At 43.9% G+C, this 12,589-nt stretch overlaps 1 protein-coding gene across 1 annotated transcript in view; it reads right to left on the bottom strand.

Moving 5' to 3' along the window:
• Positions 1-3,477: 3,477 nt before the first annotated feature.
• LOC138998583 (zinc finger protein 552-like) overlaps positions 3,478-12,589 on the bottom strand; it is a 34,605-nt gene continuing 25,493 nt past the window's right edge. The window contains exons 6-7 of the mRNA XM_070400727.1: positions 6,796-6,919; positions 3,478-5,699 (exon numbers count right to left, since the gene is read on the bottom strand). Coding sequence (XP_070256828.1) covers positions 4,618-5,699; positions 6,796-6,919 — 1,206 coding nt within the window. The 3' untranslated portion in view covers positions 3,478-4,617. The remainder of the gene's footprint in view (positions 5,700-6,795; positions 6,920-12,589) is intronic.

The following is a 12,589-nucleotide window of genomic DNA, read 5'->3' as shown; positions in this document are numbered from 1 at the left end:
CTCCAGGGTCTCACTAAATTTATCCGCGGTTTCCATAAAATTCTTGAAAAACCTTATAAACGTGGTTTTGAACTCTATATCGTCATTTGCTTTCCTCCATTTCTGCCATTTGTGTCCTGTTTCTTTGTCTCCGCATTTTTTTATGCTTCCCTGTGTTGGTAGAGTGGCTTTGTGTGCTAGGTGTCCTATAGGGCCCAGTGGCTCAGTCTCCCCAATTACCTGAGGTGGACACTCTTGGTGCACCCCTTTGTGGGCTGTGTGCACAGTCTTGTTGTAGTTAAGCCTTGATTGTTGTAGTTATTACTGGGAGGAATTGACCTCCAGGCCAGTTGGCTATGAGAATCAGCTGTGTCTGCAGTGGGAGAACTTCTGTGATGAAGACACCCTTCTGGGGCAAGACTTGCTTCAGTAGGGCTTTGGTGCTCACTGAGTCTGCCCCCTGAGTGTGTTCGTTATGGATCTGAGGAGTTGTAATCTGGATGGTCCCACTCTGACCACTGGGTACACTGGCTCTTGGTTCTAAGGAGGTGCTAATCTAGCCTCTGCCTGAGGCTACCCAGCAGGAGCTACAAAGAGATCTGCAGATTCCCCTTCCTTTTTTTGGGCAGGGGTGGGGGGGAGGTTTGGAGGTGCCCAGATGAGGCCCAGCTCTGAAGCAATGCAAGCTGCTGTGGAGCCTTGGGTCTTCTCTTGGAAGTTTTGGGTCTGTCTGGCCCAGCTGCAGTTTGTTAGGTAATTTTCAGATTGCAAAGGGCCAGGGCATTCATATGCAGAAGCTTCTGCCGCATCCTGGGTGGGGTGGGGTCTTGGAAGCAACAGGGCGGAGCAAGCAGCTATGGCTGATTCTCATCCCTGCCCTAAGGGGCCGCGAGTCTCAGTGTCCCAGTAATTGCTGCAAGCACCTCTGAGGGAAAGTCGCCCTCAAGTTCCGAGTTCTGCCTGCTGCCAGACAGTCCAGTTTCTCCCCATATGAGTCCTGGGTCCCCAGAGACCTCCTGGAAGTGGAGTTCAGAGCAGTCCAGAGCTTGTGACTCCCTCCCGATTCAAAAAGACAGCTGCGTCCTCAGGTGCCCACCCGTTTCCGCGCATGCGTGCTTGAGCCTCTGTACCTCTGCACTTTTACTTCTGCAGCTCCTCTGGGTCTCAGTGTGCTTTTCTCTTTCCTTCTAGTTGTAGAATTTCCACTCAGCCAGCCTTCCTGTAGTTCTGGATGATGTCCGTTTTGTCTTTTCGTTGTATTTTTGAAGTTGTTGTCGGAGGCAGCAATTTCCGGTGTTTACCTATGCCGCCATCTTGGTTTTTCGAAATTTAACTTTTTTAAGCATAAAAATATCTATGATGTTCAGCAAATTTGACATATGAAGTTTTGAAGCTGCTGTCAATACAACAAAATAGCATACATACCAAGTCGCATATATCTCAACATATTAAAAAAAATCTGCATTATTAAATGGTACACTTAGTATATAAAATGCTAAGTGACCAACCGGTACATATGATGTGCACTGGCAATTTAGAAATAAATGTTGACTTGCGCATGCCTGATACATATAAAGCTCTCACTGACACCAATTGCACGTGTGTTTCCATCTGTCATTGTTGATCATGAATTTGGTTGACACTTCTATTATAGAGAAAGAGTGAATAGCAATATTAAAGTATTTCTTCTAATTAATTTCCTTTCAATGTTCACAAATCTGTGCACCGGGCCACTAGTATCTATATAAAGTGAAAGGCCCTGGCCGGTTTAATTCAGTGGATAGAGCATCAGCCTGATGATTGAAGGGTCCTGGGGTTGATTCTGGTCAAGAGCATGTGCCCAGGTTGTGGGCATGATCCTCAGTAAGGGGCGTGCAGGAGGCCGATCAGTGATGTTCTCTCATCATTGATGTTTCCATCTCTCTTTCCCTCTCCCTTCCTCTCTGAAATCAATAAAATTATATTTTAAAAAAGAAGTTAATGCAAATATTCCTAGCTGATTTATTTATAATATCCCAAAGCTGGAATTGACCAAAATCATAGACAGATCAATAGATAAAGTGGTAATTCACAGATCACAATACTACTCAGCAGTAAAAAATTAACTATTCACATAAGCATTTGTATTGAATCTCAAAATAACTGTGCAGCATGAAGAAAACCAATATTTGTTAAAGAGTACACACATTATAGTGCATATAAAATTACAAAAATATGAACTAATGCGTTGTAATGGAAGGAAAATCAATGCCTGCAAGGAGGACTGGGGAAATAAAGAGTGAGATTATAAAGGGGCAGGAGGTAAATATAGGGTGTGCCAAAAGAGTTATTGATATGGAAATTAATACAATAATTAAAAAATAATAATACAAGAATGTACTCTGCCCTGGCCAGTGTTGCTCAGTCTGTTGGGCATCACCCCCACACTTAAAGGTCACTAGAACAGGTCAGGGCACATGCCCTCCTCAAACCCCAGTAGGGGAGAGCAGGAGGCAGCTGATTAATGTATCTCTTTCATATAGATGTTTCTCTCTCATTCACCTCCCTTCCATTTCCCTAAAAGAAACAATATAAGTAATGTTTAAAATATTTTTTAAAAAGAATAAACTCTGTGTTTTGGGTGCTCAAAATTGTAAATCTATTTTTGCTCCACCATGTATATTGGTGACAAATAAGTTTGTTTCATGTATGATGGTTTCACAGCTTTATATGTACATCAAACTCACCAAATAGTACACATTAGAAAAGGGCAGTTTGTTGCATGTCAGTTTTCCTATTCTGGGGGAAGAGCCTTGCCTCAGTGGCAGGAAATATTGGCAAGCAGTGTAGACTATTGCCATCAGAACCAACAGGAATGCTCAGTAGTTACAAAAGACACAAACTGGGGTTGATTATAGGATTATCCTTCCTCTATCTTTGAGTTCTTGCCTGTTGAGCAACAACCTTGAGGTGAACACCCTATAGGAGCCAGGGGAGTCCACACCACTTTTATATTATTTTTCTGCCAGTGGCTTCAGCTACAGGAAATAGTTATGGAGGTCCTCAGAATGTCCTAAATGATCATACAAGCCAGAGGCCCTGGACTAATTTTGGATTTATGTCAAGAAGAGGCACTTTTTATCTCATTTAACTACAGTCTCTCCCATTTCCATGAAAACAGTGTTTCTGTCCCAATACTAATTCCACCTCACAGTATTACAAGTGACAACAGTCTATGGAATTTCATACATCATGGCACATGTCCTCTTTGGAGCATGTATAGAGTAGTTCTCTAAACACTGTTGAAACTTATATAATACACTAGAGGCCCGGTGCACGAAATTCGTGCACAGGTAGGGTCCCTAGAACTGGCTGAAAATCAGGGCTGATTGGGGCCTTCAGATCACTGGCTGGGGCCTTCCTTCTCCTGGCTGCCAGCCGGGGGCCTTCCTTTGTTCTGCGCCGCCCCCTGGTGGTCAGTGCACGTTATAGCAAGCGGTTGAACTCCCGAGGGGATAATTTGCATATTAGCCTTTTATTATATAGGATACTGTGAATAGAGATCATAATTCATATTGTTTGTATAAGCACAACAAAGGCCTCTTTAGGATGACCACTGACCTCACCAATAATGGAGACACCAAACTTTAAATTAAAAACAAAAAGTCATGTACACTTTCATTTAAGGCCTTGGTCAGCAATACAAAATTAGCCAATATTAGACAAAGAGGAATTTTCTGCTATCATGCTATGACTTCCAAAGCACAAAAGTTTGGGACCACACCATATCCATTTATCTCTCCATGCTGACAGATCACAACTTTCCATTCCAATCATCCCAGGCAGTGAATAGAACCAATGAATTAAAGGTATAAAAGAAAAAAGCAACTTTACAAAAACATAAAAGGAGCAGAGGACAGCAAGCAGTTTGCAGGTTGGTGAATTAGAACCTGAAATAATTCATCAAGCTAATGTGAGAACTACAATGTCCCTGTCAGAAATAGCACTTCTTAGCTGAGGACAGGTGCTCTGGATGAACCCTGGGTCAGGTGCATTTCCTAGTCAGAGATAAAGGAATGAAGATATGCTAAGAGGTCATAATAATCATAATTTCCTCAAGCACAAGTGAGAACACAGAATATATTTCCCCTGAGCACACAGGTGATGTTACCAATGCATATTCTTTAGGTGGTAGAGGTGAAATTGTTTCAGCCACAAATATATGCAGTGACATCAATCGGGTATTAGGTCTGGGCAGGTTGGCAAATGCAGATCCTTCAAGCCTCACTTGTACTTGAAGCTTATGAAGAATCTAGCAGAGTGTATGTTTTGACAAAAGGAGTTTATATTTGGTAAATTGGTCCCAAAGTATCTCCTTCAGTGTTTTCATTCTGAGTGAGAAAGATAAAATATGATCTGGACATTTAAGGCTTTTCTCCAATGTGAACTCTCAGGTGTGTGACCAGACTATGTTTGTGGCTAAAAAATTTCCCACATACACTAGACTCAAAAGGTTTTTCTCCAGTGTGAACTCTTTTGTGTTTAAGGAGGTGATTATTGTACCTAAAAGATTTCCCACATCCACTACACTCAAAATGTCTTTCTCCAGTGTGAACTGTGATGTTGAATGAGGTTAGAGCTTTGACTGAAGGACGTCCCTCAATCACTACATTGATACAGCTTTTCTCCAGTGTGAACTCTGTGGTGTTGACTGAGGTTAGAGCTTTGACTGAAGGACTTCCCACAATCACTACACTCATATGGCTTTTCCCCAGTGTGAACTCTGTGGTGTTGACTGAGGTTAGTGCTTTGAGTGAAGAACTTCCCACAATCACTGCACTCATATGGCTTTTCTCCAGTGTGAACTCTGTGGTGTTTAATGAGGTTAGAGTTATGACTGAAGGACTTCCCACACTCACTACATTTATACGGCTTTTCCCCAGTGTGAACTCTTTTGTGATTAAGGAGGTGACTATTGTACCTAAAAGATTTCCCACATTCACTACACTCATAAGGTTTTTCTCCAGTGTGAATTTTCTGATGTTCAATGAGATTATAGCTTTTGCTGAATGACTTACCACAATTACTACACTCATAGGACTTTTCTCCAGTGTGACCTCCCCTATGTTGATTGATGTTAATAATACATCTAAAAACTTTCCCACATTTGTTACATTCATATTTCACTTCACCAGAGCAGACATCCTGATATTGAACAAATTTATGTCTGTGGCTTGCAGAATTTTCACGTTTGCTCCACTGTTGATGACTTTTTCCACTGAGAAATTTCTGTGAAGTCTCACTGCCACTGTGAGGCTCCTGGGTATTAAGAGTTGCCTGGGGCTGCAACAGCCCTGAGCTGGCTGGCCAGTCTTTCCCAGTCTCTCTAGTGGTTGAAGGCACCCCTGATAAGTAGAAGGTGCAGCTGGTCACAAAGGAGGCCCCATCCATAGCTTCTTCCCAGGGCTTCTCTCCACTGGTATCCCTCTGTTGCTGGTGATAGTTTACATTGGAACAGAAGTTTCTCACAGATTTGTCACTGAAGAAGGCTTTCTGCTCAATGTATGCTGCTTGTGACTCAGTCAGGTGCAGAATAACTTTTAAAACTGAGAAACATCGTTTACAGAGATGGGTCTTCTGGGTTGCTGTAGCTGTCTTAGAAGCCATGAATTTTGACTCTCCTTGTACAGAAATACTCTCATCAGAACAGGTGTCCTCCTTTTCTGTTTTATGCCAACAACCTGAAAACCAAAAAATGATGAGAAAATGAATGTTGACTGTGGTGATGAGGGAAATTCCATTACAAAAGTGTGTTGCACATGTTACCTTGGAAAATATTTGCAAGAAGGATTTACAAGATGCTGCTATGAAGTTCTGGGCTACTGAAGATCAAAAACAATAGACACCTCAAATGAAATATGATACAAACATGGAAGGCACTACATGGAACAGAAGAGGGATCACACACTCATTCTTCTGCTAACAGCATTCAGCAGGGCTTCTGTGCTAGTGACATGAGCAAGCTGTGTAGAATGTTGGTTACATCTTATTCCAAGTAAAATTCAATAAATGAATAGCTTGTGTTTGAGGTCTACTTAAGCATGTATGTGCACCTCATAACACATGTGCAGATCAATGTTGGAGAATAATGCAGAGAGAGCCTTGCAGGGGGAAAGGTGATGCAAAATGTTATCTTTTCCCCATTTGCCACTCAACAAGGCCAGGCCTCCTCTGAGATCATCCTGCATGTTCACCCTGTAAAAAGCCAGGGTTCTCCCTGCACTTTCCACTGTAAAATTACGTAAAACCTAAATATTCCAAGTATTAATGAAAGACAACAGAGGTGAGCAGCCAGCACTGGCCCAGGGCAGCTCAGCATGCAACAGTATTTGGGGAAGAGAATATTACAAACAATGGAAGGAGAGTCTCACAAGAACTGCCCATGGTTCGTGTAAGTAAAGACCATAACCAGGCACAGGCAGTCACCAATGATCTTTAGCAGGAGGAAGGGTGCAGAAGCGGAAGACAGAAATCTAGACATAGTCACTCTCCCAGGAAATGGAAGTTAAGGTGGGTCCCATTAAACTGTCTGCAAGACTGGGGACTTCTACATACTTCCTGCACACTCTGAGGCAATGGGTGTTAGAGGTGCTTGGTGAGTCCATTGCTCAGGGCTCTCTACACAGCTCAGCACTTGCATCCACAGCACATTTTACAAGAATGTGGGGAAAACTGGCAGAACCCCTGGTTTGGCTGTGGGAGGGAGAAAGTTACATCTGGAGAAAAAAGGAAGAGAGATCATCACCTCAGGACAGTAGGAGAATGTGAAAGTCTTACCTACAGATGATACAAGTGCAAAAACTTCCAGCATCACATCGCAGTATAGATGTCTCTGATCCTCATCAAGGAGTCCCCACTCCTCCTGAGAGAAGGCAATGGCCACGTCCTCAAAGTTCATATCCTGTTATAATGGGGACAGGTGACCCATGATCAGTATCTCTCCTATGATTTTATGTTTATCTTCCACACCCATCCCTCCACATCTCTCCTTCTACTACCTTCATCAAAGAAGGTATCAGGCCTCTGTCCCATCAAAGTAACTCTCTTCTTATGTTCCAACTGATACTTTGTCTTCCCACAACAATACAGGCTGATAAGCAGATAGAAGATATCTGAGTTCTGGGCCTCACATGTAGGCCATACTTCCTCTTAACAATACAGTTGATGTCCCCAACATAAGGTAGGGAGAGATTTTGGCCATGAAGAGAGTGTGAATGATTTGTCATTGGTTTTATCAGGCATTCCCTTGAAGTGCCCCAGATTGTCCTCCAAGACCCAAAAAAGCATGGCATCACACTTCACCATTTGGAACTCAATTCCAGGATGCTGAGTCCATCACTTTGCACTAATTCTTTGAAATACAGTTCTTTGAAACACACTCCTCTCACACAGCCTATTTCCCAGAGTCACAACTTCAAAGAAAACAAATACACTGTAATGAGGCCAGGTTTTGTCCCAATCACCTTCTTTTCCAAAATTCTAAATCACCGTTCTGTAAAGTATTTCTCTCCTACCCTCTGCCTTCCTAATGCCAGTGGAGATTTTCAAGCCCAGGTGACACTGATGTATGCTATAGTGTTCCTAATGATCACTGTATCAGCCCTCAACAATTGACAGGTGTGTAAATACATAACACCTAAGCTCTGTATATTGCATGTAGCATGGCAACACCCCTCTTTTCAGACAATTACACTAAAATTCCACTTATTATATCAGCCAAGCACCCCCAAAAATGGATTCACCTTTCATTCACTCTTTAGTCAATGTAAAGACCCTATTGCCATGAATTAACATACCCTCTCCAAGTGCACATCAGTCTTTCTAGCACACCTCTCAAAAATAAAAGCCCTATCCCCCATAGTCATCTTATTAACCTCCTACTCGTTACTTGGCATGTTGTGGCCCAGAGAATGAATGCCTGGTCAATTCAAAATGGATGAGGTACTTCCTCAACTTTGGTAGTCCACACTCAGAGAAGCAGCCTTGAATCCTTATGTAAAGCCCTCCCTCCCTGATTGGTTTTTACTTCAACCTCACCTATTGAGAACCACATCAGATCTCAGATATCCAGAGCCCACCTTCACCCTGTGCTGCACTTGATGTCCCTTCACGAGTCAGTCTTCATCATTCAAGTCCCATCACCTATGTCTCTCTAACCCATGCTCAGTGAGTCTCATGCCCCTAAGCAATTCCACCAAACTGACTGCAACTCCCCAGGCCATACCAATGGTCACCAAAAAAATCATGGTAAGAGTTTAGAGAAGTAAATATGGACCAACCCCAGTTTTATCATCTTTGAAATACTATTTAGCATCCAATTACAAACAAACATAACAAAACACAAAAGGTGATCTAGAACTCCCCCGATAAATTTTCCACTTCCTTTTTTAAAGAAGTCTTCATATTGAACTGTTCATCAGAGTTCTAGATGCTCATAAAATGCTCTCTGAAATAATCTAACAGATCAAAAATAAAAGTTTTTGTATCCCCAATAAACATTAATCTATGACTTTCTCCATCTCAATTGATGTTGATTCCACACCTCCAGCTGCTAATATCATACCTTCACTTCATCACTGAATATTACCTTCCTCTTTCCCAAACACAAAATTAGAAAATCCAGGTGTCCACACATAAAATACTAATCCAGAATGCAACTGCGACTTCCCCTCCACAAGGGCAAGTTACCATCACACTCACCAAGACCAACATAGCAACTTCTTTCTTTGTCTTCCTACCACCTCCCTCAAAGGCATATTGTTCATCATGCTGCAGACACAGGGAATCTAATGAGATGTGGGTCAGATCACCTGACTCCACTGTTCTAATTATCCCAATGATCCCATCACCTGGAGAACCAAATCCCAACTTGTGACAAAGCTCCTCTAGGCCTGACTCCTGTCCCATTGTTACCACTTCTCTCTTTTTAGAAAAATAAAAAAGGATACCTGCATGTCCCTAAACCAACTCAGTCTTTACTCCAAGCATTTGCACATTTGGCACATTTACCTGGGAGGACCTCCTGCATCTCATTCCACAGGTTGCCAATATCTGGGAGCACTTCATACAACTCGAGACCTGGACTTAGGGTTCTGGACTTAGTGTGTTTGTTCAAGGTTCTCAGGCCCAAAGACTGGAAGAGTGGCAGGACAGTCCCAGGACTCGACTATCTCATACACCACAGGAGTGTGAGGCCCTGAAATAAGCTGCATGAATCAGTATCCCTAAGCGATTCTGCACTAGCAGGAATCTGTGGAAAGAAAAATGTCTGTTGAGAACCTGGCAACCACCTCCAGGATCCGTGGACTCAGGCTGCTCAGTATGTTTGCCAGCCCCAGGCCAAGTCACCTGGAGATGCCTGCATTACCTCAGGGCTTCAGCCTTCAGTGCACATTCTTGCCTAGTTTCTTATCTTTCAAAGGAGTTCTCCTTCCTGTCCTCAAAGGGAATCCTCTCCCTTCTGGTTTGTTCTTCCTCTGAGCCTTTGGGAAAAGTTTAGAACTCTACTTCAGACAATGTCCCTCTTTTATTCTCCACCATCCATGGTCCTAGGTTCCTGAGAATGAAACTAAAACTTCTCATTCAAAAATTTGCTTTATTTTCTCTGTTGCCCTTAAGTACAAAACAGGCCCAAGATTCCGGAATCCTCCCAACTCAGCCACATCAACCAAAACCTTACAGGGTGTCATTGTAGCCCGTCACCCTCTTTCCCTCATCACAACATGAATCACCCACAAGCGACTCACTGTTCTGGATTCAGTGACCTGGGTTTCAAGACCTGATAGGCACCAGCACCCAAGGATGGAGGGTAAATGGAGTGAGGCTAGTAGAACTCTGCAAGCAAAACAGAGTCTGGGAGGAACATAGGCCTCAATACTGGCTGCTGCTGCTCATCAAGCTACAGACAAACCACTGCACAAAGGGGATGCTGCTTCTAATGCCTTGTCCTAGTTGTGACTCAGCACTGGAGCCTCTGACTTCGTTAACAGAACAAAGAGCTCAGAATGACCACTTTGAGAAAGTAGCGGTAATACCCAAACCAATCAACACTGGTATATAAACCTGTCCTGGGCTTTCGTTGGCTAAATGCAGCCATTATTGGGTGCATTGTCCTTTGGGTAACTTACTTTTTCAGGCCCAACAGATGGCATTAGGATCCTAGTCACTGACTGGTCAATGCAAACACTGGTGTTGGGGCGCTCCAGTGGCACTGGGAAATGACAACTTTAGGATTTGGGGACTGGTCACAGATTTCTGGGAAGTGTCTGCAACTGATCTTTTGAGATACTATTACAGATTGCATGAAGCTCTGAATTTTCCCACATGTGAAAAGCATTATTTTAATTATTCCCAAGGACCACAAATCTAAATGGTTATGTTGTTTAATTTTTTATTTGATTTTTAGGGAGAGGGGAAAGGAAAGGTAAAGAGATTGAGAAGGCTAACCCCTGTTTTGTAAAACTACTGTTTGGAATTCTCTGCTATTCTTTAGACAGTCTCTTACTCTAAAAAAGTAACTTTGCTTTCTAGCCTGCTTGAATAATGAGGAAGATAAACTTAGCTGTCTGACCTTGTAGGCCAGAGACTAGATATGCTCAATGCCATGCCAGGTGCATTTTTTAATTGGATAGAACTGTGTAGTTTTCAAGGCCACCAGCGAGATAACCACTAAGCGCACATAGGGCTGGCTCTTTCATAAAAAGGGAAGTTCTGCTTGTAGCTCTGCTTAGAATTTGAATTCATTTTCTCCAAGCCCACCGCAGTGAATAAAGTGTGACTCCAAACTCTCTGAGCATTGCTTGGTTCTTCTCCGGGTTTTTCTGTAACGTTATTGGTTCCCTGACTCGGAAGACCAACCCATGCTTGGCCTTTTTGTCCTCCGGTGATTGGACCGGGTTTGGGGTCCGGGGGGCACTGGACAAGCCTCTGAAAGGCGCTCCCTGCTGATCTTAGCAGAATTAAACCAAGGACTCCGGGCGTTCCTGGACCTCAGCCAGGACCTGGCCAGCATCTGGAGAACATGGATGGACACCTCTGGACCTGTCGACAGAATCGGTAAGGTAGGGGCCCCAGTCAGTCAGGCCCACTCTGAGTGAGTGGAAGGAGAGCTTGATCACCTCCCGGGAAGCCATAGGGTTTCCTTAGGCAATTAGTCAGAAATTGGGTGGATTGTTTAAACTCTGAGTGAATGTCTAGTGAAAGTGTGTGAGTGTGGAGGGAGAGGGCCTGCCCTCTCCTCTCCTTTGTGTGGCTCCATGACTTCGGTTACGGAGTCCGAGTGGGCCCCAACCTGCGGTTCTGCAATTTGTCATATGGCATAACGGTGACTCACCCCCACATGGAGGTGACCAGGCCCGGGGTTTATACGAGTGCACCTTAGCTAAGATGAATGTAAGCTCCCAAGGGACGTGGCCAGGCGGGCATCTGGGTGAGGATCTGTGAAAACAGGTCACCCCCTCCCTTGGCTGTCTTTTGCCACCGATCATCATGAGGTTGGGACAAAGTAAACCCACTGTTCTCAATTGCAAGTTGAAAAATTTTAGAAAGAGATTCAATGGGGATTATGGAATTAAAATGAATACTGAAACATTGAGGAAATTCTGTGAAGTAGAATAGCCAGCCTTCGGGGTCGGATGGCCCTCGGAAGGCTCTTTAGATGAAGGATTGGTCAGGGCGGTCTGGAATGTAGTCACAGGAGACCCTGGACACCCAGATCAGTTTCCCTACATAGACAGCTGGTTAGAAATTGCTCAAGTCTTGCCACCTTGGGCCCTGTTCTGTGTGTGTAAGAAGGGACAGAGTAAGGTTTCAGTAGCAGGAGTGGAGAGGCAGGTAGGGCAGGAGCAGGCTAAGGAAAAGCAGGCAGGAGAAAAGAGAATACAAAGAAGGGCCAATGTAATAGCAGTGGCTTTAAGAGGTTCGGTCCCCCAGACAGCCCAAAAAGGGAAGCAAGAATACAGATCAGGCCCTGACTGGTTTGGCTCAGTGGATAGAGCCTCGGCCTGCGGACCGAAGGGTCCTAGGTTCGATTCCGGTCAAGGGCATGCACCTTGGTTGCGGGCACAACCCTGGTAGGGGGTGTGCAGGAGACAGCTGATCGATATTTCTCTCTCATTGATGTTTCTAACTCTCTATCCCTCTCTCTTCCTCTCTGTAAAAAACCAATAAAATATATTTAAAAAAAAAAGAATACAGATCAGGAGGGAAAGGAAGAGCAAGCCTGAGACGGGACCAGTGTGCCTATTGTAAGGAAACGGCGCTGGAAAAAGGAATGTCCTAAACAGCCAAGCAAGAAAACAGGGCCCCCTTTTCTACTCAGTCACTATCAACCAGAGCCACCTAAAGCAGACCTTATTGGGCTGGCAGCAGCTGACTCTGACGAGGACAGACCAGGCTCTTTTCAGCTGGGCCCCCACAAGCTCATGGTCAGAATGAAAATTGGGGGCCAGACTGTGGACTTTATGGTTGATATGGGAGCGGAACACTCAGTAGTCACACAGAAAGTAGCACCTCTTTCAGGAAAGAAAGTCACCATTATTGGAGCTACTTGAGACAAGACTCATAGACCATT

Source organism: Myotis yumanensis, unplaced genomic scaffold (assembly GCF_028538775.1).
Source record: "Myotis yumanensis isolate MYYU_CA2020_CCGP unplaced genomic scaffold, mMyoYum1.0.hap1 SCAF_20, whole genome shotgun sequence".
Taxonomy (NCBI): Eukaryota; Metazoa; Chordata; class Mammalia; order Chiroptera; family Vespertilionidae; genus Myotis; species Myotis yumanensis.
This window is presented reverse-complemented; position numbering and strand designations above follow the sequence as displayed.